Source organism: Histoplasma capsulatum, assembly GCF_000150115.1.
Source record: "Histoplasma capsulatum G186AR genomic scaffold supercont2.2, whole genome shotgun sequence".
Classification (NCBI taxonomy): Eukaryota; Fungi; Ascomycota; class Eurotiomycetes; order Onygenales; family Ajellomycetaceae; genus Histoplasma; species Histoplasma capsulatum.
The window spans coordinates 1924638-1947295 of record NW_025544802.1 but is presented as its reverse complement, the minus strand read 5'-3'; the positions used below and the strand labels follow the sequence as shown (position 1 = coordinate 1947295).

The following is a 22658-nucleotide window of genomic DNA, read 5'->3' as shown; positions in this document are numbered from 1 at the left end:
ATGTTCAATACATGACATAGGGCAGTTTGAAGCCGCCGTGAATAGGGAAGAGATTTGATGAGGTATAGTGCCATTGGGTACCAGTGTGCAGCATACTAGTACCAAACAGCTCCTGGAAAGTCTTCAGCATGATTTTATTGGTGAGCATCGGGTGGGATCTGGAAAGAGACGAAGTGCAATGCCACTTCATTTTGGACAGCAAATGCACCCAGCACATGAAATATCTTTCACCAAGTGCCTTCCCCTACACATGGCTCATACGCTGCTCAAATGACAGCTCCTGGCACATTACTCGCTGGTTGTTCCCCGCTACCTGCATAGCCTTGTATGGAGACTTGCAGCACCACAGAAGCAATGGTAAGGCTAGCTGTTACAAGGATTCTATTCGTTCCCGGCCTTTTTCCAGTCTGGTTGTGGGCGTCTGCGCTGAACGACATGCTGCATGGAAATAAGTTGTATGAATGAGATTTGAGCACCAGGTAACTGACAAGGGATGTACAGAAGGAATGTTCAGAGCACCAGGCGATATTATCTAGTAGGTGATAGTTAACAAGATCACATCTATAAATTATCTAATATTGCATGGGCTTATCAGTGAGCAACGGTTACCATACGTGATAATTTTCAGTTATCTTCATAATTAAATTGATGGCTTGATTTATCAATTATCTTCAACTCTGCAGGATATTGAAAAATTTCTGTGATAAGAAGGTCGAATTTAATTTTTAAAGACAAAAGAGATTTATTTAATTCTGCATATGTCAATAATGATCAAAGCCCAAACCAGAAGAAGCTCCGAGAAATATGCATCCCAAACATTTTTCCATATTCCTCTATTCAATTCATAACCATGCCAATTTGAAGGCAAATCTCACACCCTCCATTTCTGATATATATATAAAAAATAAAAAGCTCGCTTTATATACAATGGGATCTAGATAATCTGGAAGAGATAGTAGGAAAATTATAACGAAAATAGCCTGACCCGAAGACGCTTTTAAGGAGGTTGTTTCTAACGACGACGACGACAGCGGAATCGGGGGAATTTCCAGCTCGATGTAACTGAACCCCGTATAGAGGAATCAAAATCATTCTTGAAATCCTCATCGCGGAATTTCTATATAAGCAAAAAGACGCAGTTAGTACAAGAGAACCAACCGAAAGAGAGATGTATATATATATATATATATAATAAAAGATATCACGTACCATGCCTGGCCACCTCCTAAAATCCCCGCGATCTTCCGTCATCATGTTCGACCCTTCCTCATAATCATACGTGTTCCCCTCCGGATCCGTCGAGCCTGGAGGGTAATAAGCCACCCCGTCCAGCGGGCGGGAATTCCAGATGCAATCCGCGATTTTGCCTGGCGGTGTCGCCTTTAGCGCTTCCTCGTTGGATGACTTGAGAGCGTCAATGGGATTTCTGTTGTGGCAGGATCTGTTCCTGTGGTGACTGGCAGCGTCATAGGGCCCTTCGTGGTGGTAGTGGAAAGGGGTGATGTCATCCAGAAAGTCGATGACATCGGGTGGGAGGTAGGTGCTGCTGGGCCGTATCCTTGTCCGGCTGTGTGTGGAGGAGTTGGAGCTGGAGCGGGAATGCGAGTGGGGATGGTTGGTGGGAGAGTATGGTGGTGGCGAAGGCCTTGTTGAAGCGGGTGAAGAGACCATGGTGTTTTTTCGTGGGTGACGGTGGGTGGATATTCTTCTGTAGGAGCAGGGAGAAAAGTTCACTTGCTTTTTTAAGAGATTTCTTATTTGTTGTAGATGGTTTAATCTCCTGGAGTAATTGGGTTTGAAGTGGCGAGCTGGAATGTGCCAGCGATGGGGGGTATTATATATACTAGTACTTTTGATGATTGTTGAAGAGAAAGAGAATGATATAAAGGTACAAGGGTTTTCTGTCGATATATTATCTTTATTTCAAATAAGCGATTGAAATAGATAAGCAGGGGTCTATGACGCATATATATAGATACTTCTGTTCAGCTTGGAGACAGCGGGGTGGGGCTTGATTGCCGCGAACACCGCCATGCCAGGAGGAACCACGGGGCGTCTCCCGCTTGAGGAATCAACCGACATCTATTCTGGTAAACTCATTGGTGGGCCAGGGTGAAAGTAGCTCGGTGATGACCTCAAGCCACATACCATTTTTAGAATATAGCAGGGGTGGCACAGACTGGTTCAAACCAACGGCCGGTCTGCAGACATTATTATTATTACGGGTATATTTCCGTCTAGCTATCTTGGAAGAAATCGACCCCACTTCGATATAAGTTTAGAGCTACATGCCGTGCTGTCGTGAGATTGAAATGAACCTGCAGATAAATCCCCAAAGCCTCTATCAACATGGGAATTCATTTCCCTTAGTTCAGGATCGAGATTCCTCACACTCATAGAGCCACTGTGAGAAGAGCCACGAAGGCTGTGCAACAAGCTTCCTTGCTTCCATGGAAGTTCTTGGTGCCACCTTTGATAACGAAAGCCAAATTCCGTAATGTAGTTTATTCATAAACGAACTTCATGTTGAAGCCTGATGCACTCCGCTATTTTGAATCAGGGCAAGTCGGTCAACGAAGATGGCAATTGATAACATAAGAACTGCAACAACATCGTGCGAAGAGGACTGTTGTTGAAGTCCTACTTCGATCCACGAAGTATATAGTGTATATATCACGTGATCGTATTCAAAAATGCTAGCTTTCCCACGCATGAGCCACAGAAAACTAGCTCTTTCTCATCATGGTTAGAATCACCTTACAAATTTAAACTATGTTCAACGGCGTTGCCTATGTCAACGAGATAGGCGTCTAAATGACTGACAATGATCAGCACATGTTCACAGCTATATAAGAAAAATACTATTGCAATGACATGTATCTTCAAGAAGATAGAATAGCGGCTGAACTCTATCAAAGTTCTAGCCATATCGATGGTCAGCATTTACTATGGTTAGAAATTTTGATTTCCGGGGTTGACCCGTGGCCCAGTCTAGAAGAGTCTGATCTGATAACTTCCATGTCATGTGATACAGAGGGATGCAGCATTGATGTTCCAAAGCTCCGAATAGTTATCAACACCACAAAGGAACCCCCTATAACTATTAGTCGTTTGAATACTTTGACACCTTCAGAAAGTCCGATAGTGGAGGCAAAATACATACTGCCTCCATATCCAACGACCGACCATGTCACTCGTGCAATACTCCGATTCGGAATCCGAACAGGACGACAACAGCCCTCGAAGAGATACCCATCCAACAGTGACAAAACTCTCAAAGCGGCCCCGCAAACTACAGCACACTGATAGGAACAACGACAGGAGTAGCAACGGTGATGGAAACAGCGGGAATACCACTTTACCCCCATTGCCCTCCGAATTTTTAGATCTCTATGCAACCAATTCGCGACTTAGTGTCCAGGACGACCCCAGTCTCCATCACGGACGCAAGAGAATGATGCCGCATGTTGCTGGAAACTGGCCTACCCATATTTATCTCGAATGTGTGTTATATTTTATTATCTTATCACTTCCCACTTTTCCCCTTTGTCGCTACTCCAACCAGTTGCATTAAGTTCATAGTTTCTTTTTTTCTTTGTCTTCTTTTGATGGTTCCCTCGGCCCTGTTCGCTAAACTGATTTGCTGCGTTGTTGGAGGGTTCCCTGCACCAACAGAGCTAGCCATTCTTGAAGAGGCGATAGCTCGGTGTGATCAGAAACTCCCGTCGACAATCCATGGCTTGCTACACACCGATCTTGGTGCCCAAGTACAGCTGCATATTAGCCTGTCACGTCCCGTTATGCTTCTCACGGAAGACAGACAACCTTTTAGAGACTTGCTCACCGATGCACTGCGTGAATCTGATATTCGTCCGTAAGTCTTCGTGTGCGCTCTGTGTATATATGAAACCATCACATTTTGAAATAGTCCTTCTTGGCTATGAATGATCTGATGAATGTTAAGGTTTCATGTGAAACCGGTTGGGTTAGACTGGGTGTCAAACTTTGAGGAGACGCGGTGGTTTCTTGTGTTGCGGGTTACAAAACCGACAAATAACGAGCTGAATCGCCTGTTGGCCATCTCGAACAAATCTTTGGCTGCCTTCCAGCAACCACCGCTTTATCATGACGAAGCCCTAGTAAACACGCAGACGAAGAAACACGATACTGAAAAGTCCACGGGGCCGAGGTCAACATCTTCTCTAGCCGTAGCAGATTATTCTGATTACTTCCATGTATCTATCGCATGGAGCCTTGCAGAACCGTCACTGGAAGATAAGGAGCGGGTTGCGTCGGTGGAGCTGCACAAAGTTAAGGAAATCGAAATCCTCTTTAGCAGTGTGAAGCTCAAAATTGGTAATATCATCCACAATCTCGAGCTTCCAACTCTGGTTCTCGATGAAGGTGGGTTCTGTGGACTGTAGATTTAAAGGGTAGCTTTTATTTATTTGATCATTCAAGGCTATTGAATTCTCGGCCATGCTTGGATACCCTGTTGTTGAGCGTTGATATGTTTATGATATGTCCCAAAATTCACGAGGCGAGTTAGGTTCGTTAGTTGATTCGCGCATTGAGTGCGGGTCGTCGGAAACGCAGCAAGTGCCTATTGGCATTGCAAATAGTTAATCCATCCAATAATAATGGTTTGGTTTGAGGCAAAATATTCTGGGAATTACATAGTGCTTCGAATTGTCTGTGATTTCTAGACAGCGGCTTGGGCGGGCCCCCACGCGGCCTAATAGCGTGCCTCATCACCCTGACCTCGGGGCCGCTTTGACTTCCGTTTTGTTGAAATGCATTGTTATTAGCCTGACCAGCCGGCGACATCGTTTACCCAGTGGCTTGCAGGAATCATTGCCATGGAGTGCTGGATGTAGGAAGTGATATTATAAAGGGACCCTTCAGCGCTCGCGACAACGGGTAGCGTCCATGTCGAATACCAACTGACTGGTTCCTTGAGCTTCCCGTTCGGGCCCAACCCCTATTGCCAGACATCATCAATTATGATAAGCAGCATCAGCATTATTCGAGAATTCGGAAATGGAGTTGTTCAAAGGGAATATTGACTTTGAACGGCGTTAAAAGCCGTTTGGTTAGGGTTTCTAACTAACAGTCGGAAAAAGAGAGGCCCCGGCCCATGGCGACCGCCTTTGTGAAACCTTCATATCTCACTCTTTGTTTTGACCAAACTCCTGTCAGTGAAATCAATTATCTTTGAAAGGTATCTGCCAGGCCTGTGTATTGATCTTGGAAAGAATACGGAACGGTTGCCAACCTTAGGGCCTTATCCCAATGTCATATCAACCGCAGGTTACGGTCACACTCGTATGCGCCTTGTACCCTTAATTGAACTTCCCAAGCTAACCATAGGGGATGTTAAAAAAAGCATGATCTCCATGAATTCAATGTCCGCCATTTCCTGCAATGCAACAACAATAACACACTGCACTCCCTGATACCGGTAACGGATTCCGAACACCTGGATGATGATGATCTGGGATACTACCCGGATGGCACCAAACGAACCCTTACAGACCAGCAGATCGAAATCTTTAGGCACAGCGAGATACAAAAGTTGCAGCGCGAGAGGAGACGGAAAGGGATAGCTGGCAGAGAACCAGCTGAAGGCGAACCCTCAGCTGACACAACCAGGAGCTCTTTAACTGTTGCAGGCCAGTTGGCGGCCAATGAATATAGCCAAGCTTCACAGGAACATGAACAGGAAAGCTTCGAAAGCACCGGGAAATCATGTCACGAGCTGGACAAGCGGTCAACGGAAGAAACGGAAGAAGCCACAATCCAAGATTCGGATAAAATTGCCAGAAACTCGCTGAAGAATGTGGACCAAAGAAAGGCCTTAGGAAATTCTCAGAAACAATTGTCAACCGGCACGAATCCCTTTGGCCGACGCTTGGTCAGCTACGACGATTAGGCATAACTATAGCCCAGTATCCCACAACGACTGTGACTTACTGTCAACGGCGGCAACAGATAGCAAGCCGTGGAAATCCTGCAAAACGCTGTCTCAACGGGGATGTTTCACCATTGCAAGCCAACCGAACTTTGCGACTTGGATGCTCACTGTTACCTGCCGCAGCAGCATGTCCAATGTACGTGCATACCCTTCCCTGACGGATAGCGAACGCAATGATGAAAATATTCGTATCGTCATCCTTAATCGTATGTCGGATCCATCCTGTCTTCGCCTTCTTTCCTCTCCCAGGAACGAAGTTCAAAAAAGACAGTTTGGTTTCTGGCCAGGACGAATACATAATCTTCTCTCTGATATTGATGAACGTGAATTATCCTGAGGCTGCGTCACTATGTTTTTCGTACAAGTGTGCTAACCATATTTTGCTCAGATTCTATCAGCTGTACTAAGGTTGTGTTGGACAACTGGTAAGTCTGGGGTCACCCTTGGCAAGGGTGTCAGAGGCGCAAGCCAACCGATCCGCTCGCTCAGACAACTGCAGTTTTTGATATGTGCCGCAATGAGATAGCAATGAGCAGAAGATGCCTTTGATGATGAGCGACATATACATATCCAAAGTCTCCATCTGTGATGGCATGATGGTTTGATCGCAAGATGTTCTCATCTCCGGCAGTATGAAAACTCCTAATGAAGAAAATGGAACTAACAGGACCCATGGATACTTGTCCGCCGTGCTTGGATGGAGCTTTCTTGTCCTTATCCAAACGTGCAAAGGTATGCCATTTGGGAAGGGGAGGGCGTTTGAACCCAAAATAAAAATTTCAATTGTTGCTATCTGGCTTGCGGAGGTCTAATTCAGGTACATATTCAACCAAGCGCCTTCAATGATCATATGGGCGGTGACTTGATTTGCCGCTTGACGTAAAGCCCTCGTTCTTGCTAACTATCTCGCAGTTTATCGGCTCGTTCGGATATGTTGACATGACATACGGATACAGATATATTATCCGTCGTGCCTCTGCATCCACAAAACTTCAATTCGACAGCTATTGGTTACGGCGAAGATCGTTCGCTGTATTCGTGTGCTTTGATGATCAATCGTATACGGTGATGGTTGAATGCTTGTGAACTATCTAAGTCGAATCCCCTTTGACGTCCACTTTGCTGGTTTGCGGGTGCGTCCCATTAGGGCCAATCAACTCTGGATCTCCCATGCTCGCGACATCCGTGTGATGGAAAGCAGCTTCCGACCCGCACTGCTGTTTGACTTTTTCCCGCCATCGAATTATACAGTCGCTTTTGTCCTTGTTGACAAACTCGGCGTGTCTCTGCTCAAGGCCCTCTTGGAAGCTCGTTGGAGACTGCTCTTTGTTTTCCATGCTATGGCTCGTCAGCAGGTGCTATTGCCTTTCGTTGAATTTTAGTGGGACTCACTTGGGTTGGTATCACGCCAAATGTTCTCGTGGCTTTTATTTTCTTTATTGAAGGACGACAGATGCTTGGACAGCAGAGCCTTCGAACGACGAGGAAAATATTTTATCTCCTGGGAGTTTGAGATGTGTCGAGGATTGTTGACTGACCAGTGATGTCGGTGGGCTTGCTTTTTGTTCGATACTCGCGTCCAAAAAAGGGGTAACTCTCTGTCCTGTTGGTATCCCAGGACTGGATACGATGGGTCGTTAAATGACCTGTAACAACAATCGTACACGCCTGAAGGCAGCTGGGAATAGCTCGAGTCGGTCACCGCCTGTTCAGCTTCAAACTACTTCCCCTCTGACTCGACACATGCCCGCCTTAGCCAATGTCCTGGACGAAGTTAAACCTCTCCATTCTAGCCACCGTCAGCCGCGACATTCGTGATTGGAGACCCGTTGTTGGGCCAGATAGGTCAGCTTTCCTCCTGAAAAGACATCAACACCGTCCACATCGACCTTCCTCTCAATTCGTACCGTTCATCCTGGACTCCGATTCGTCAAGGTGACTATATTTGCATTCCTATTGGCTCCGCGCGTACTTCTTCACTATGAGGGCCCTCTGGCCTTCGGGGAATCGTTGAGATATCCCCTTAGCTGTATCTAGAGCTTTGGTGGGGCCATGGTAGGCGTACGCAAGGCGGCTGGAGTACTGTTATTTATGAAATACACATCTCGATACTTTTTGCAACTCATCTGGCATTTAATTTTCAAGCAAAAGTACGGCGGAAAACCAGGACGGTAACCCTTGCATACCTAGCCGCCCGCCACTACGGCCCTACGTTTCATCTTACTGATTGCTTTGCTTTTGCTTTGGACGGTTGTCTGTCGTCTTTCATCATGATTTTTTATTTATTTATCGTCGCTTCCCCTACACCGACATGCGTCCATTTTCTGCAGGAGTAAATTATTATTCGAAAAACACGCTATTGAAGGGCTATCCTCCTTGGACCCACCATAACAGCACAGGGACCTCCTTTTCATCGCGTGCGACCCCAGTCATGGGCGCTAAATTCCCATGGGCCACGACAAGATTCCCACCCTTTTGGGCAAGCAGCATGGCACACCAGTGTTGTTGAGAAAAATTACCCACGGCTGGAACTATACGTCGATTTCTTCACCTCGCCGGCTTGGATCGTGGAATATTCTCCTGGTGCCAAAGAGCCTATCGCGCTTCCCAGCTGAGAAGTGTCAGGGATTGACTAGTCCGCATACAACTACCGCTCCAAATTTATCGCCGGCTAAATAAGCCTTGAAGTGGTAATGAAATTGAATTTGAGGATATGTATGCAATCCCATGTTCTTCCCCTTAAACATGCTTTAAATTAAAGTACCATTTTTGGGCCGTAGAGCTGAACGTGGTTGAAGAAGCTGAGCATTTGGTTCAAATTTTCGGCTGGGAAAGCTTGTTGAGCATGCTGTGGTACAACGACCTTGGGCCTCCCGCTCCTAGCAGGGAACTTAAGCGGGTCTACATCAACCCCAATCCCCATCATCATCACCGGGGTCCTTGTTACTTAACACTGAAATAACAGTGATTGAGTAAACTTCCTTTGCCGTTGACCTGATTATTCGATATTCTGCCTAGCACCCCTGCCTCTCCCACTGAGATGTATGAATACCATTGGGCTGTAAACTGTTGAGAAGTGAAAGTTGCTCCTAGCTGCCACATCCGTTAGCCTGGCTATTTGTGGTATTCCCACACCATTGCCCCGGTCGCTCACGTCGAAGCGTGCTTCGCCCGCTGTCATGTAAGGCCCCATCCAAAGACAAACCTAGTCGAATCTTAGTCTTCGTTTACTGGGTTAGATCGTGTGCCCCTTGGTGGTGGCTGTCGAGTTCCGGACCGTCGCCCATCCCGAAGCCCACCAAACCGTGATTCGTTTTACAGCATCCAACCAGCCATTGCTGAATGAGTTCCATGGAATTGGGTGGCCAAGCCCGGCTGCCTCGCCGTTAGCCTCGCTTTTCTGCGTCCTGCGGCGGCATGGAATCCCGGTTCCAAGGGGTCCCCTGCCCGGGCGAGTTTGTGGACATCTTGTGGAAACATAGGATCTTCATGAAAAATTGCCTTGAGGATCCTAGAAGCGATACCGGTCATGCTAATTGCACGAATGTACAGTACATACCACCAATGAATTCCCTCGCGTCTGTGAATCTCTCCACCCCGGCCAACTGGAGATCAGTTTCGGGTGGACTTGCGAGCGACCTAAGGTAATCATGCTCCGGGCTACTTATGTTGCGAGAGGATGACAGCCATCTCTCGGCCTAAACCTGACGTCCCTCAGTTCACTTTTGAGCGTCGGACCCGTCCGCAATACCACACTCGGCCCGAACACTCGAGAAACTACTGGGAACACCGTCCGGACTACCTATAAGCTGTGGCATATCCGCTTTTGTTCTAAGAAATTTTCTGTGATTGGAGAGACGAGCGAGAATAAATCGAAACAGCTACAGTTTATCGAGGAAGCTCTACTACAGGTCAACTATTCGAGCATACAACCTCCCAACTATTTTATATGTTACAAAGGACGCAACTATCGGATACTAATGTGATTTAGACTTTAAAATGTTGCCTCAAGTTAGCCATTTGAGACACAAGTTGGATATCGGCGCAGAAATGAGGCAACTATCACAAATGGACGCCTGACACATGCGGGATTTTTTGGGTTTGCAATTTCTGCTAATGATATAATTGGTGCGAGAAATCGGTTCCAGAACAGGTCGCATTTATTGTTGACATTGGGCTGTCGTCCATACCACGAAGGTTTCGCGCAGCGTTCAGGCTTTTTTTTGGTAGTGTCATTCTATCCTCTCCGGAGTTGGGACCTGCAAACAAATGGCCAGGGAAATTTAGGAGTAGCCGAAGAGTGCTAGGGAATTGAGCTTACACAGTTACTTCTGTCCTAATTAAGACAACCGTGACGGATACCCCAATGATGGCTTTCTCACCCTCCTAGAACTGTCTAATTAAAGAAATTTCAAGGAAAATTCGTTTCAGCGCGCGAGTGTCTTTATTTTCCTAAGCATAGCTGGTCTTTCCACACTTGTGCCTCTTTTCTACTTTGCCTTCTTGCATTTCCCCCATTTCCCTTCCGTTCTCTTTCATGGCTCCATCGCTCCACCCCGATGAGTGCTTACAGTAGCCGGAAAATTCTCTCAGGAGATTGACGTCTCCCCCCTCACCTACGTGGCCGTTGACTTTTTGGATAACAAAGACGCTCTCTACTTTACCCTTCAATATCCCAGGCGCCTTCGAACATATCCGACCAGGGAAAAGGTTTGCAACGCCCGTTATGGCGTCTGCAGCTTCGTCGTGGCTTTGTTAGGCTGGCTGTTTAATATATTATTTTAATTTTTTCATTCTTTTTCATTTCTTTCCTCATGCTTTTTTAAAATACAATACCTGTTGAAACGTTTGAAACAGCATATGGTTACTAATTTTTTTCGGTCAAGTTTCCATTTCAGGCCTCGTTCCTTCAGGTCGAAGTCAAGGTAGGATTTTTTCCTTTTTTTCCTCCCTCCATTATGTCTCAGATCGACGGTCGCACTCGTCAAATTCATGGGATCTCTATGAGTTTTTAAAAACAAAGTCTTGATGTGAGCAATACCATCACTTAACGCGGAGGAAACCCTCTGCTCCTCATTTAAGGGCCCACATCTAGCGCATTTTTTACGCAGCTGTGTTTCTGACGATAAGCCGAAAGTCACTCTAGAGCAGCTATTGGCTAAATCAAAAGGATGAGTTGGAAGGCATCCACTTTGAGTAGCATGCGTCGGGGTTATCTTGGTTCAGGAACTGAAGACAAAAGTGGGAAAATAACGCCAGGCGCCATCGAGGAGGGAACAAGTGTGATAAACACGCTAACAGGGCCCTTGAATCTTTATGGAGCCCCGCCAAGGTCGTCATGTTAGTTCGAGGCTGGAAAGTGACAGGGTCTGCCTGTTCTACTAACACCACAGACTGTGTGGTATTTTAAGACTTCTGCTCTGCTAACGTGAATTTACAAATATCTGAAGATAGGATCCGAGACGTCTGCTCCTCCCTCAAGCACTGGACAAACCAGCCAGTCAGACTGACGGGCTTGTTGACTTTGGACCCAAATAGGGGCGTGCTATGTGTGACAAGTCAATAAAAGCAAATTTCTCAGTTTTCATATGGCCACAGCGAATGCTCAACAGTTGACACTCAGCGACATGCGCCCTACAACATGCGCCCTAGTACAAGTTAAAAAAAAAAAAAAAAAAAAAAAAACATCCGAGTGCTAGGGGCTCATCGGGCTTTCTCGGTTCTAGTTGGCATTCAGCAAAATGGTGTAGATGTTTTTGAAGAAACGGTGTACTGAGCATCATCATTGCTTTCATTGTTGGGTGGCTTATGAAACTATCGACCAGCAGTTGTGATTCTATCGGATCTTCACTAAAGGTAATTTCCGTCGATACTTAACCAACAACATAGTGATAAAAAGCGCTTCACATATCATGATTGTACTGTACATCTCCAAGCCGCAGCGGGCATGGGAAACCAGACTGTATCCCACATCAGGGAATCGTTACATATCCGGAGATGTGTTGGCGCGCGTTAAGGGAAACACTCAATTTTCTCAGAAGGTGACTTGACACCTGTGATGACCATACCATGTGGCAGATATGAAACAATATCGGTTCGTCAGATTTCAATTAGAAGGAAAGCTCGTTCTGCAAAAATCCGGCGACGTGCGAATTCCGCCTCCATAAATACGGTTGTGCCATCGGCGCCGAGTGGATCTTAATTTTTCTATGGTCTATCACCTTGTCGTATCGACGCAAGTTAAAATTATGCCAATTCCAGACAATGCCATTCTACATGTTTCTCCTGTATTCCTCACTTTTCTTGTATTTTCATTTCTCCTTTTCGCTCTTTTGTTCGCTTTGATCCATGGCGTTTCTGCAACATGACGGGGTGGCTTCTCCCGGTCTCTGAACTTGAGGAAATTAATACTGGAGGACATGGATGATTGGTGTTTCCCAGCACTTCGTAGGTAGATGTTGCAGAGTTTTCAAATTTGCTTTGACGCACAGCAAACTTGCTCGTCTGGCCGGGCGCTAAAGGAGCCAGCGTTGGGCGGCTGCACAAAATCTATAGTGCCATCTTTCATTTCAAAAGTCACCTTTGTATTCTCCAGTTAGATTCTTTTGCTTGATTATCTCTGGTAAATTACTCGTAATTGACTTATCATTTTGACATGGAGCCCCATGCTGACTGCAGTGGTTGCTCGTGCTGCCCGCCTCTTTTGGAGACATGGCAGCCTTCTTACCAGCATCCTTTCACAGCGCCCCCGTGCGTTAACAATCATTTGACAATGTTCTCACAGATTCTTTTTCTTTCCAGACGACTCCCATATCCGCCACAACCAGAACAAAAGGGAAAGCGTACTTTCACTGCTCCAGAGTCAGTTTTGGTGATCCTCACCATCTCCCGGGCTGCAAGCCTGGTACAAAATACTCGAGAATCTGCAAGAGTACTAGTATGTACCTTTTCAAAATCTCTCGACGAACATTCTGCAGGTACGTCAACCTTTCTTCCATTGCATTCGAAACCCAAGAGTCTAATGAACGAAATGGCGCTGCAGATATATCCTATAACTCCCTACGCTCGTAAGAGCAACAACGTGGATCGAGCTACGGACGGTGATGAAATTTGCCTGGTCAGATGGCACGGCTAACTGGATGAAAAGTTGTCACAGGGGGTGCCACAATAATCAAAATTTGTTAACTTCCATCTCTCATCTCTAATACGTTCGACATTTGCATTCAGTGAATGTTTTTTCCACCAACCATGGCTGAGAGACGGTATACCATATGCAACCACGTGTTGTGATTATTCAAGTTAAACCGGCGGTTGATGTCCAAATTACCTTTTCACTAACGAGAAGCCGACGAGAGATCCACCCGGTTGCCAATTTGACTGTGGGCCTTGGTATTTGGCGTGGTAGCTAGGAGCTTAACTAACTCGCTCCGTGTATCAGCCCTATAACTATACCGCGTTTATTATTAATGGGGGAAGAAAAAAAGAAAAACAAAACAAAACAAAACAAAAATCGCCGAAGCTGCTAGCAGAACGGACCAACCTCACGCTTCAAAATTTGCGGAGCCATAAAAGAGCTGGCTTGCTTGTTGCGGAAGGAGATAGTTGTTTATTAACAGATGGCGGAATAACCCTACGGCCTCACTGCTCCGACTCACTTTTCTACACCTAGCAACACTTCTCCCTTTCTAAAGAATACGACATTTTGACCTTTGGCCTAGCCTCTCAAAGACTTGCATTAACATGGACATGAGCATAAGCCTGAGTGTGAACATAAACATGGGATGAGTGGGTGGCGGTGGATAAGAGATATTGCCACTTGAAACAGTCAAGAAATGTTTTTTATGAGTTAGAGGATTTGAGAATATGATTTCAATTCAGCTTGGTTGAAATTTACTTTAGACAGAGATTGAAATCAGGAACAGTCATGCCATTTAACTTCACTTCAACTCTTAAATGGCACACATGCAGCAGACCTATTTGTCACACACAGTACATAGTAGTCCTCTGCCAATGAATGCATTCTATGTAAAAATGCTTATGGTGTTTCTGACATAGGTGATATACCCAGCCAAGTGCAAAATTATAACACATATTTAACTTCTTTCTTGTATAGCATGATAAAGTTACCACTGTCTAATTTCAGGTAATAGCAGCATTGAAACGCAGGTGATGTGAAAGTTGCCCCAGTTGGCTAAAGATGAAGCACCTGCACTTTACTCTGCTCAACACTATAGAATTATGAAACCAGTGAAAATAAAATTAAACAAAGATGCTACTTGTATCTGCTGTAGGTGGATTTTAAAATACCTTCCCTTGTTCAATAATCATCACATTTTGTTCTTTAGTTATCTGTTGGCATCCCTATCGCTCGCTAGAATACCACGTGACTACACCTATTTAAACAGTGCTGCGCCCGCTATATAGTTACGAACGACGAACTAACCTTCCACCTCCATCGTAACTCATATAATTGGATTTCAAAACACAGTTGAGCAGAAGATAGATATATATATATATATCAATATAGAAAAATCAATGAGGAAATACACACCTCAATTATAAAAAATAAACTCTTTGTATTCCAGTCTAAACTGGTTTTTGCAATTCACCCTTCTTTGTTTAACTAACTAGTTACTTATTTTGTTTATTTGCGATTGCTTGACTATCTATCAATCCATTGAATTATGTAGCTTGTTGCATTTAGATAAGAAATATAAAACAGAAACAGCTTAAACCAAACAAATCACCACTTTTTCTCAGGAGAAACTTGTGATACTCTGGTGCATTTTATAATAGCACCTTCCCATCATCACTCGCCCCAATAAAAGAAAATGTGTTTGACCAACCCAATCCGTGATGTATAAAATTTTTCAATGCAATCGGTGTAGCTCAGCATTGTAGCCGTTGTATATGGGTGTGGGGGGGGGGATGACGCAATGACGCAATGTTAAATAGTGATACCTATAAAAAAGGGCTAAATGTAAAATAATCATACAGGAGTTGATATAGAAAAACCAAGCAAAAACAAGCCCCCGTTCCCCACACACACGCCAGAGCTCAATCAATGTACGGTAAATGTACTGTACCCATCCACAGCGTCATCATCCTCTAATATCCCATCCCGATAAAAGAACCCGCGCGCCCGACATGCATGCGTTGTATATACACTCTACTTGGTTTCAAGTCGGTTTCACCACCGCACACTCCCTTTTCTTTGCCCCCCTCCCCCCACCCACGTTTCTCCACAGGATCTTATAAGTAAATAAAGTTAAAAAAAATATAAAAAAATAATCAAACTCCATCCCATCAAGCCCTCCGCGCCCTCCGCAGCCGCCTCTTCTTCCTCTGACAGGCATCGATCGCCTCTTCCGTAAGGATGTCTCTAGGCAGTTGGAACTCCCGCGCCGCTACTTCTGGCAGCGGCTGCCCGAACGCGGTCCGCGAGCGGCCCCGTCGGATTTTCCCGACGGCGGCGTCACGGAGGTGCCGTTTCGTATAGAATGATGTAAACGGCTGGGGTTCTGGTTGGGCTGGCGGCGGTGGTGCCGGTGGTGTTGGTGAGGTGGGTGCCTGTGCAGAGATGTGTGTCGTGGCGGGGCTAAGGGTAGCGGCAGCTGGGTCAGAATCGCGGCCAGTAGGAGCAGGGTAGGATGTGGATGTGGATGTAGGCGAGGAGGATGAGGACGAAGGGGAGGAAAAAGAAGATGATGATGAAGATGAAGGAGATGGTGGTATGGAGACATGTTCGGGACGTAGGTTGGTGTGGCGGGCTGTGTTTGAGGAGGCTGAGATGGCTTCTTGATGGAGCTGGTGGGCTGCCCAGGCATCGACATCATTGATGTCTGGGGGCTCACCGTAGGTTTGGAAGTCTGGAGAAGGAGAGTTCAGGTCCCCGTTGGGTTGGGGCCTGTTACCATTTCCCCATGGGTTGGATTGGTCAACCACTTCCTGTGCTTCATCGTCGTCGTGATCCTCGGCCTCGGATTCGTCTTCTTCGTTATCATCTCCTTCATCTTCACCGTCGTCGACTTCGCCAGCGAGGGATTGATCTTTTTCCATCTTTCTTCGTCTCTCCTCTTCTTTCCATAATCTGAATTTCTCAATCAACGCCGACACCTCTTTGATGAAATACGCGCGTTTCGGTTCGTATAGCTTCTTTTCCGTCTCTGTGATTCCACTTATACCCATAACTCGTAGCCAGTCATGACCCTGAAGCTCATCAAGTAGTCGATCCAGCTGGACTTTTTCATGCTGAGCCCTCTCTTTTTCAATATTCCGAAGCTGCTTCTCTTGCCGTTCAATTCTCCGGTGGGCCTTGAAGTAGACATCGTCATCCAATGGATCTTTTGGTGGTTTCCTACTATTATTTGTTGATGGCCGTAGGTCGAGTATTTGGGCATCATGCAACTCAAGAAGTGGGTTGTCCATTCCTGATTGCACGACTTCGTCGTCTATTAGATTTCTTTTATGTTGCTGTTTTCCTCTAAGTTTGGCCGCTGATGCATTTGTCGGCGGAGGATTAAGTGTGATGGGCTGGGTGAGATCATCGATGAGAAAGACTGTGGTGTCTGCCGATAGAAACTCTGTCGAAAGTTAGCAAATAGACAGCAAATAAGATATGCAGGCAGAGCAAAACTAGTTATGTTTTACAGGACTGCGTAGCAAAAACATAACAGACTCAAATCACACAGAAAAGAAAAAATAAAAATAAAAATATAGGGTAGATCAAAAAGAAAAAAAAGATCAAAAGAAAACTCACCAGGCTTCACAGGCTCCAAGCTAAGAATCTGCTCATAATTCTGAAAATACAACGCCAGTTCACTCTTCGACCTCGACCCTCCATCGTGAGACCGTAACGACCTCCTCTCCCGACCAACAACAGTAGTCGACGAAGGAGTCCCACCCTTCAACAAGTTATCATTACGCGTAGCAATCTCTCCACCACCAATACGCCGATCAGCCCCAAACGCAGACGCATGCGCGCCTCTCCTGAGGCTACTAACATTCCCTCCGTCATTTTTACGCTGATTATGATTACCATCATCATGATCATCCGCGATCGCTAGCCCATCAGGCTTCTCCACATCCTCACTCACCACCACGGGAGGGCGATGGTGACTATGTGCAGATCTGCGCGTTGTTCGAGGAATGGTCAAAACGGGGGAGCGGGCCACCTCGGCTAGACCCAGGGTAGTGGGAGCAGTAGCATTACCACCTCCACCACCGCCAGCAGAAGCAGCAGCAGCAGCAGCAGTAGTAGCAGACCGCGTCCGAGATGCAGCTGATGATATTGTTGTGGTTCTTGTATTAGTGGTGGTGGTTGGATCCGGGGTCAATAATACGCCTTGCAAGTCCCTGCTGCGCAAGGGAAGCTTTGCAGGCCCGGTGATGGATGCCTGGTCATGATGGCGACCATCCAGCTTTGCCTTTTTGAAAGGCCGTTCGTGGGCCGGAATTGTCTTGGTGGGTTGGCGTTGACGGGGAGGCGGGGGAGGGCCAGAACCAGGGCCTAGGCGGTGGGAGGCGGAAGAGGAGGCAGGGGTGGAAAAGGGGAGTTTGGATTGTCGGAGGGGTTTTAGTTTATTTCGGAGTTGGTGGCCCTGCAGCAGTTGTTGTTGTTGTTGTTGCTGGATTATGGCATTTCGACGTGTGGTGACGGTGGAGGGTTTAGGGTTTGTTTTGGTGGTGTCGTGGGCGAAAGGGGAAATCTTGCTTCGTGGATCGGGCGATGCGGCTGGAAGGAGATCTTGGTGTTGCACGGAGGAAAATCTCAACGTCGGTGCTGAGCGAGCAACCATGGCGGGATGGAGATTGGTCGCTGGCAGGTCATGGCCCTTCTAGCAAGGACAAAAGCAGCACTGAGGATAGTTTCCCGGGCTCGCCTGGATAGAATATCGAGCGGGCTTCTTTGACTCTCGCTCTTGTCTCGTGTCGTCTCATCGCGAGCAGGTTTTTCGTTCCCGTTCGCCGTCCAAGGGGCGAGGTGACAGTACGGCGAAATATTACGGCGTTTCGGCTGTGGGGTAGGGCTGTATCGAACCATACATGCCAGCCCTCATACGCAGGTTTGTTGTGGCAGATGGAAGGGCGGGGTCAGGCTTTTTGGTGCTCCGAAATCTGAAAGTTACAGTTGGCAATACAGGTATTGTCTGGTCACAGGTAATGAACTAGTTTAACTAACTCTCACGATCAGATTAGATAATCACCCAAAATTGGGATCTTCTGCCAAGACTAGCGCTTCTGGTCGAAGTCAAGTAAAACACAAACAAAAACAAAGATCGAGATCTACATAGTAAACCTCGATGTTAGGGGGAGAAAGAAAAAAGCGCTAGCTCCTTGATTCATGTCGATGCAATTTCATTATCATAGAAAGGGGTTGCAACCGGAAAGGTATATACGAATATACGAACTAAAAATAACTAAAAGAAATAACAGTAAATGAAGAAGGCCGAAACAAGAAAGGGCCAGAAACGAAGGGACGAGCAACCTCAAAACAGCACACGCTATCAACCGACATGGCTAAACAAAACTTCCTTCAGTATAGGCGATCCGGAAAATTCAGGATTGAGAAGCACGCAGCTGGTGGAGAATCCATTAGTTAAAAAAGCTAGTTGAAATAGGGAGCTTTAGATAGACGGATATAGATACTGGGGAGCTTCTTCAATACATATTTTTCAACTCACTTTAAAAAATATTCAAGTCCAACTCGTCTCCTTTCTAGAAACTTAGGGCTGAATTTGACTGTGGTTGGAGATTTTAAGGCACTTGTCAGCATGCGCCAAAACTTTGCAAAACAATGGATTGAAGGCGGTATTTATATCGGAGTTCCGGGAAGGGGGAATGGGGTGGCATACATATGGCGCTCTTGGGCGGGAGTTGAGGGAGTGCCGATTTGGCATGGGGAAAAGCAATGGCTAGTTTGGATCGTAGATCGTCAAATTGGGAGTATCTGTGGAATTTTTTTAGTCTATCTTATAAGAGTGGACATATTTTATGCGCAATGCATGTGCTGTACATGTATGTACATGGGAGTATGTACAGTACATACCTCATCCGAACCACCACGAGACCACCCTATGTCCCCATAGAAAGATTAGCTCATGAAAAGACACCCGAAAAAACATTAAAGAATAGAGGACAGGAAAACACAAACCTCCAACGTCTGAATCTTACAAATCCACACAACATATGCTCCAATCCCAGACCTCCCCCCCTTCACAACAATATAATCCTCGATCAACACGCTGCGCGCCCAAAGGCCCTGGCTCGTCTCGCTGGCTGGGTCCTCCGTGTGGTCTTCCAGGCGTATAAGTGACCTGCGCTGTGCCGTGGCGGCTTCTAGTGACGTCTGCGATGCCAGGGATACGCTCCTATGGTGCCGCCAATAAGGGGGGGTTACGCCTGATATAGCCGTTGACATTGATGGAGCTATCCATGGCGGTGGCTCCTCATCCGAATGTGGTGATTGTTCCACTGCTGCTCCTGATGCCACGGCCGCTGAGGTGATGTTATAATCGTTGCTTTCAGAGGTGGTGGTGGAGGCGGCCGTTGTGAGATTGGTAGAGAAATTACGCGGAGAAATCGTGGTGTTATTGAAAAGAGAGACGGGGACAGATTTTTGCCGCTCTTTTTGATTATGTTGCGGTTGCTGCATGTGAGGTGGCTGTGCCTCCTCATTCGCCGGCTCCATCCATTTGACAGGTGGCGAGCAAGCAAGGACTACGGCAGAAAGAGCTTTTTGGCTTGTGTTTAGGACGTGGTGCAGTCGAAGGATGCGACTTTTTCGAAGGAATAGCGGGTCCCGATGAGCTCAACTGAGCTACGCTTCCTCGGAAGTGGGTAGAAGGAGAGGGTTAGGCGCGTTGGTAAGTTCCGTAAAGTAAAAGAAATATGTTCAAAAACTGTGTGCCTGCGAAATGATCATCAGCATAATCTAGCTCACTAGGCAGTGAAGCTTGTACGCCGCGGGATATAGTAGTTGCACATACCAAGCGGGATGAATTACAGCTACTATTAAAAGAAGTATATAAGTCGCTGGCAGCAGCCATATCACCCAACCGGAGAGGGTCAGTGCAGTAGCAAGTTGAGGAATAACTAACTCATTGAAGATGAAGCTGATGTCATGTGAGGAGCTTGTCCTGCCAGCCAATCACAAGAGTGATATGCTCTGGAATTGAGTTCCAAGGTTCTTTGCCCGTTCCAATGTCTCTCCAATAATTGCAACCATGCCGTGACGCGATACTGATACAGATATAAATATATACCGAGATAGACACCCAGACCCAGTGCCTTGCTATAAGTTTGAAAGCATTCCTTCTCACTTCACAGATCATTTGTTCAGTTTCGGTGCGAGCACCCCCCCCCCCCCCCCCCCCGGCGAAAGTATGATGATGATGCTTCATACACATACATGTGTTGTAGTTTCAACTTCGGGCATTGGAGGAGGGGTAGAAAAGAATGGAGATGCTCTCCTTCTCCTGGTCAGCCTTTGCAACCGTTTTTGGTTTTCTCCGTATCTACAAATAGTAAACCTCAGAGCTAGTAACAAAGCCCAGCCCTACAAAGAGTATGCCTCGAAAAATCCATTTTTATATTCTCTCTTGATAGGAGCAGAGAATGGCTGAGGAAAACTGCCCATGAACGGGGTGACGCAGTAAGCTGATAACCCCCACCAGTGCTCAGGTCCATAGCAGAATAAATAAGGGTCAGGATCATTTCAGACTACGTGTGATCTTGGGTTTTCTACTGACATCATCTGGGATCGAATCAGATCGGATCTACACCATGAATCTGTCCTTTCAAACAATATCATTATCAACGGGAGATGTCTAAGTTTGACATGGCCATAGAAAGGATGACATATTATCTTTACTCTTTACAGTGGGTAGTTTCCATAACAAACTCAATTGGCGATCGGGGCAGGGGACCTGGAGCCTGTCAACCTCGGCTTAGGGCATCCAGCGGCCGTTCCAGGCCTAGCGCTGGCCCCAGGTGCAGCCAACCCCTGCGGAGGAAAGGGGGCTTGTTTGCCCATGGCAGCTGATCCCTGACAACAGCTCCGCTAAGCTTCCAAGCTTGCTTCCCCTCCCCGCCGCCAGTTCCAGGGCGTCCATGGCTGAGACAGCGTTTCATCCACACACCCACAAACACACACACGCTGGCAGAAGTGCCCGGGCAGGCTGCTTCGACTGGCGGACCACCCACGCGTGTCTTGGATATTCCCCGCGGTGGTATTGCCGGTGCAACTCTGGGACCCGGAGCACCTGCAAGAAGAAAGGAAATATATGCCGTGTCCTGCTTGCTGGATGATCACGCATCCAATATGATGCCATCATCACCATCTCCACCATCCACCTCATTGGGCCGGAGAATGGCAGAATCAAAGCTAACTGCCTGCCTAGGTAAATGGCTGAGCTAAATCGGCCGGATCTGCTGCTGCTTCTCCAACAACGGGCCTAGCGCGTTTGGGACGCCTCCCCCGACTCTCTCTGTTGTGGTTGCTGTCTCGCATCCTTCGATTTCCTGTGTTCTTCTTCCTTTCTTTTCTTTCTCTTGCTCCCTCGCCTTACTTTTGCCTTCTTTGTTCCCCCGCTCTCCCGCCGTCGTTGATCTTTTCCCGCTTCAATTGTCACTCGCTTGACTTCTCCTTCTCCTTCTCTCGTTCAGTCGTATATAGCTTTATTAATTTTTGCCCACGCTTGTTTCAATTGGCGCCCCCCCCTTTTTTTTTCTCTGGCTGTCCAACATCTCGTCAATTATTCCAGATATCACCACGGCGAAATCCCCCCGCAGCCATGTTGCTCCCCACCATCCTCCTTGCCCTCTCATCCATTGCTGGGTTCGCTACCTCGCAATCCGTCGATCCTTCAAACATTTCCGAAGCTATCAGAGGTGAGTTCATAACTATTCGCCAATTTCCGAAACCGAACCAAACATCTCTAACATTCGTCTATAGAGACATGGTGCAACAATCAGATGAGCTCCTGTCCCTTGATCTGCTTGCAGCTCCCGGGAACAACTGAAGACCCCGAGTCAAATGATTGTGACGCGGTAGGAGACCCCAAGACTCTACATCATCGTCATCGTCATCGTCATCGTCGTCATTGGACTAACCAACCAACAACCCACAATCAACAAACAGGACACCCTCCAATACTCCTGCGTTTGCAGCAACGGAATCACCCCCAACACGTCCGAATATACCCTCACAATGCCCTACTATATCTGCACAGAATTCAATAACCAATGCGCAAAAAATTGTGGCGACGACTCCTCCTGCGTAACTGCCTGTCGCGTGGACCACCCCTGCGGTGCCCAGAACCCCAAACGTGTCAACACCACTTCCACTGCCCCCACGGCCTCGCAGACAGGCACGCCTTCCGGAACAAATACGGGTGGTGTCGTCTACACGGGCCTGGGCGAGGGCGCGACTTCGGCACCTAAGAAAGGGACCGCGGGACACGCTATGGTGTTGCATATCGGCCAGGTGTATGGGGCTGGTGTTCTGGTGGCTGCTTTCCTTCTAGGGTTTTCGATGCTGGTGTAGTTGAGAAAACAATTGACAAAATAATAAAATTGAAAAGAAAAACAAAACAAGACGAGGGGGAGGGAGGAGGAAGATGCATTCGTTCCCCAACCCCTAACATTGGGGATATGTGATGTCTCACTAATAAGTTGATAAGCT

General features: G+C 46.8%; 9 protein-coding genes across 9 annotated transcripts; 4 read left to right on the top strand and 5 right to left on the bottom strand.

Moving 5' to 3' along the window:
• Positions 1-1012: 1012 nt before the first annotated feature.
• Positions 1013-1671, bottom strand: HCBG_01875 (uncharacterized protein; the record flags this gene model as incomplete). Its single annotated transcript, XM_045428924.1, has 2 exons — positions 1013-1117; positions 1210-1671. The coding sequence occupies 2 exons, from the start codon at positions 1669-1671 to the stop codon at positions 1013-1015; spliced, it is 567 nt and encodes a 188-aa protein (XP_045290710.1).
• A 1516-nt stretch (positions 1672-3187) lies between these two features.
• HCBG_01874 (uncharacterized protein) lies at positions 3188-4661 on the top strand (the record flags this gene model as incomplete). The annotated part of the gene is made up of 3 exons (XM_045428923.1): positions 3188-3503; positions 3658-3874; positions 3965-4661. The coding sequence occupies 3 exons, from the start codon at positions 3188-3190 to the stop codon at positions 4422-4424; spliced, it is 993 nt and encodes a 330-aa protein (XP_045290709.1).
• Positions 4662-5137: 476 nt separating this feature from the next.
• Positions 5138-6786, top strand: HCBG_01873 (uncharacterized protein; the record flags this gene model as incomplete). The annotated part of the gene is made up of 5 exons (XM_045428922.1): positions 5138-5194; positions 5387-5914; positions 5992-6110; positions 6373-6399; positions 6642-6786. The coding sequence occupies 5 exons, from the start codon at positions 5138-5140 to the stop codon at positions 6784-6786; spliced, it is 876 nt and encodes a 291-aa protein (XP_045290708.1).
• Positions 6787-7065: 279 nt separating this feature from the next.
• HCBG_01872 (uncharacterized protein) lies at positions 7066-8464 on the bottom strand (the record flags this gene model as incomplete). The annotated part of the gene is made up of 5 exons (XM_045428921.1): positions 7066-7298; positions 7513-7594; positions 7699-7738; positions 7947-8048; positions 8361-8464. 5 exons carry the CDS (start codon positions 8462-8464, stop codon positions 7066-7068), a joined length of 561 nt encoding a protein of 186 aa, XP_045290707.1.
• Positions 8465-9391: 927 nt separating this feature from the next.
• Positions 9392-10403, top strand: HCBG_01871 (uncharacterized protein; the record flags this gene model as incomplete). Its single annotated transcript, XM_045428920.1, has 2 exons — positions 9392-9618; positions 9693-10403. The coding sequence occupies 2 exons, from the start codon at positions 9392-9394 to the stop codon at positions 9958-9960; spliced, it is 495 nt and encodes a 164-aa protein (XP_045290706.1).
• A 23-nt stretch (positions 10404-10426) lies between these two features.
• HCBG_01870 (uncharacterized protein) lies at positions 10427-11923 on the bottom strand (the record flags this gene model as incomplete). Its single annotated transcript, XM_045428919.1, has 4 exons — positions 10427-10724; positions 10811-10975; positions 11413-11458; positions 11902-11923. 4 exons carry the CDS (start codon positions 11921-11923, stop codon positions 10427-10429), a joined length of 531 nt encoding a protein of 176 aa, XP_045290705.1.
• Positions 11924-15280: 3357 nt separating this feature from the next.
• On the bottom strand, positions 15281-17772 carry HCBG_01869 (uncharacterized protein; the record flags this gene model as incomplete). The annotated part of the gene is made up of 2 exons (XM_045428918.1): positions 15281-16542; positions 16734-17772. The coding sequence occupies 2 exons, from the start codon at positions 17770-17772 to the stop codon at positions 15281-15283; spliced, it is 2301 nt and encodes a 766-aa protein (XP_045290704.1).
• Positions 17773-18480: 708 nt separating this feature from the next.
• HCBG_01868 (PX domain-containing protein) lies at positions 18481-20015 on the bottom strand (the record flags this gene model as incomplete). The annotated part of the gene is made up of 4 exons (XM_045428917.1): positions 18481-18553; positions 19023-19048; positions 19128-19875; positions 19963-20015. The coding sequence occupies 3 exons, from the start codon at positions 19662-19664 to the stop codon at positions 18481-18483; spliced, it is 636 nt and encodes a 211-aa protein (XP_045290703.1).
• A 1547-nt stretch (positions 20016-21562) lies between these two features.
• HCBG_01867 (uncharacterized protein) lies at positions 21563-22529 on the top strand (the record flags this gene model as incomplete). The annotated part of the gene is made up of 3 exons (XM_045428916.1): positions 21563-21865; positions 21930-22024; positions 22116-22529. The coding sequence occupies 3 exons, from the start codon at positions 21769-21771 to the stop codon at positions 22518-22520; spliced, it is 597 nt and encodes a 198-aa protein (XP_045290702.1).
• Between the last annotated feature and the right edge of the window lie 129 nt (positions 22530-22658).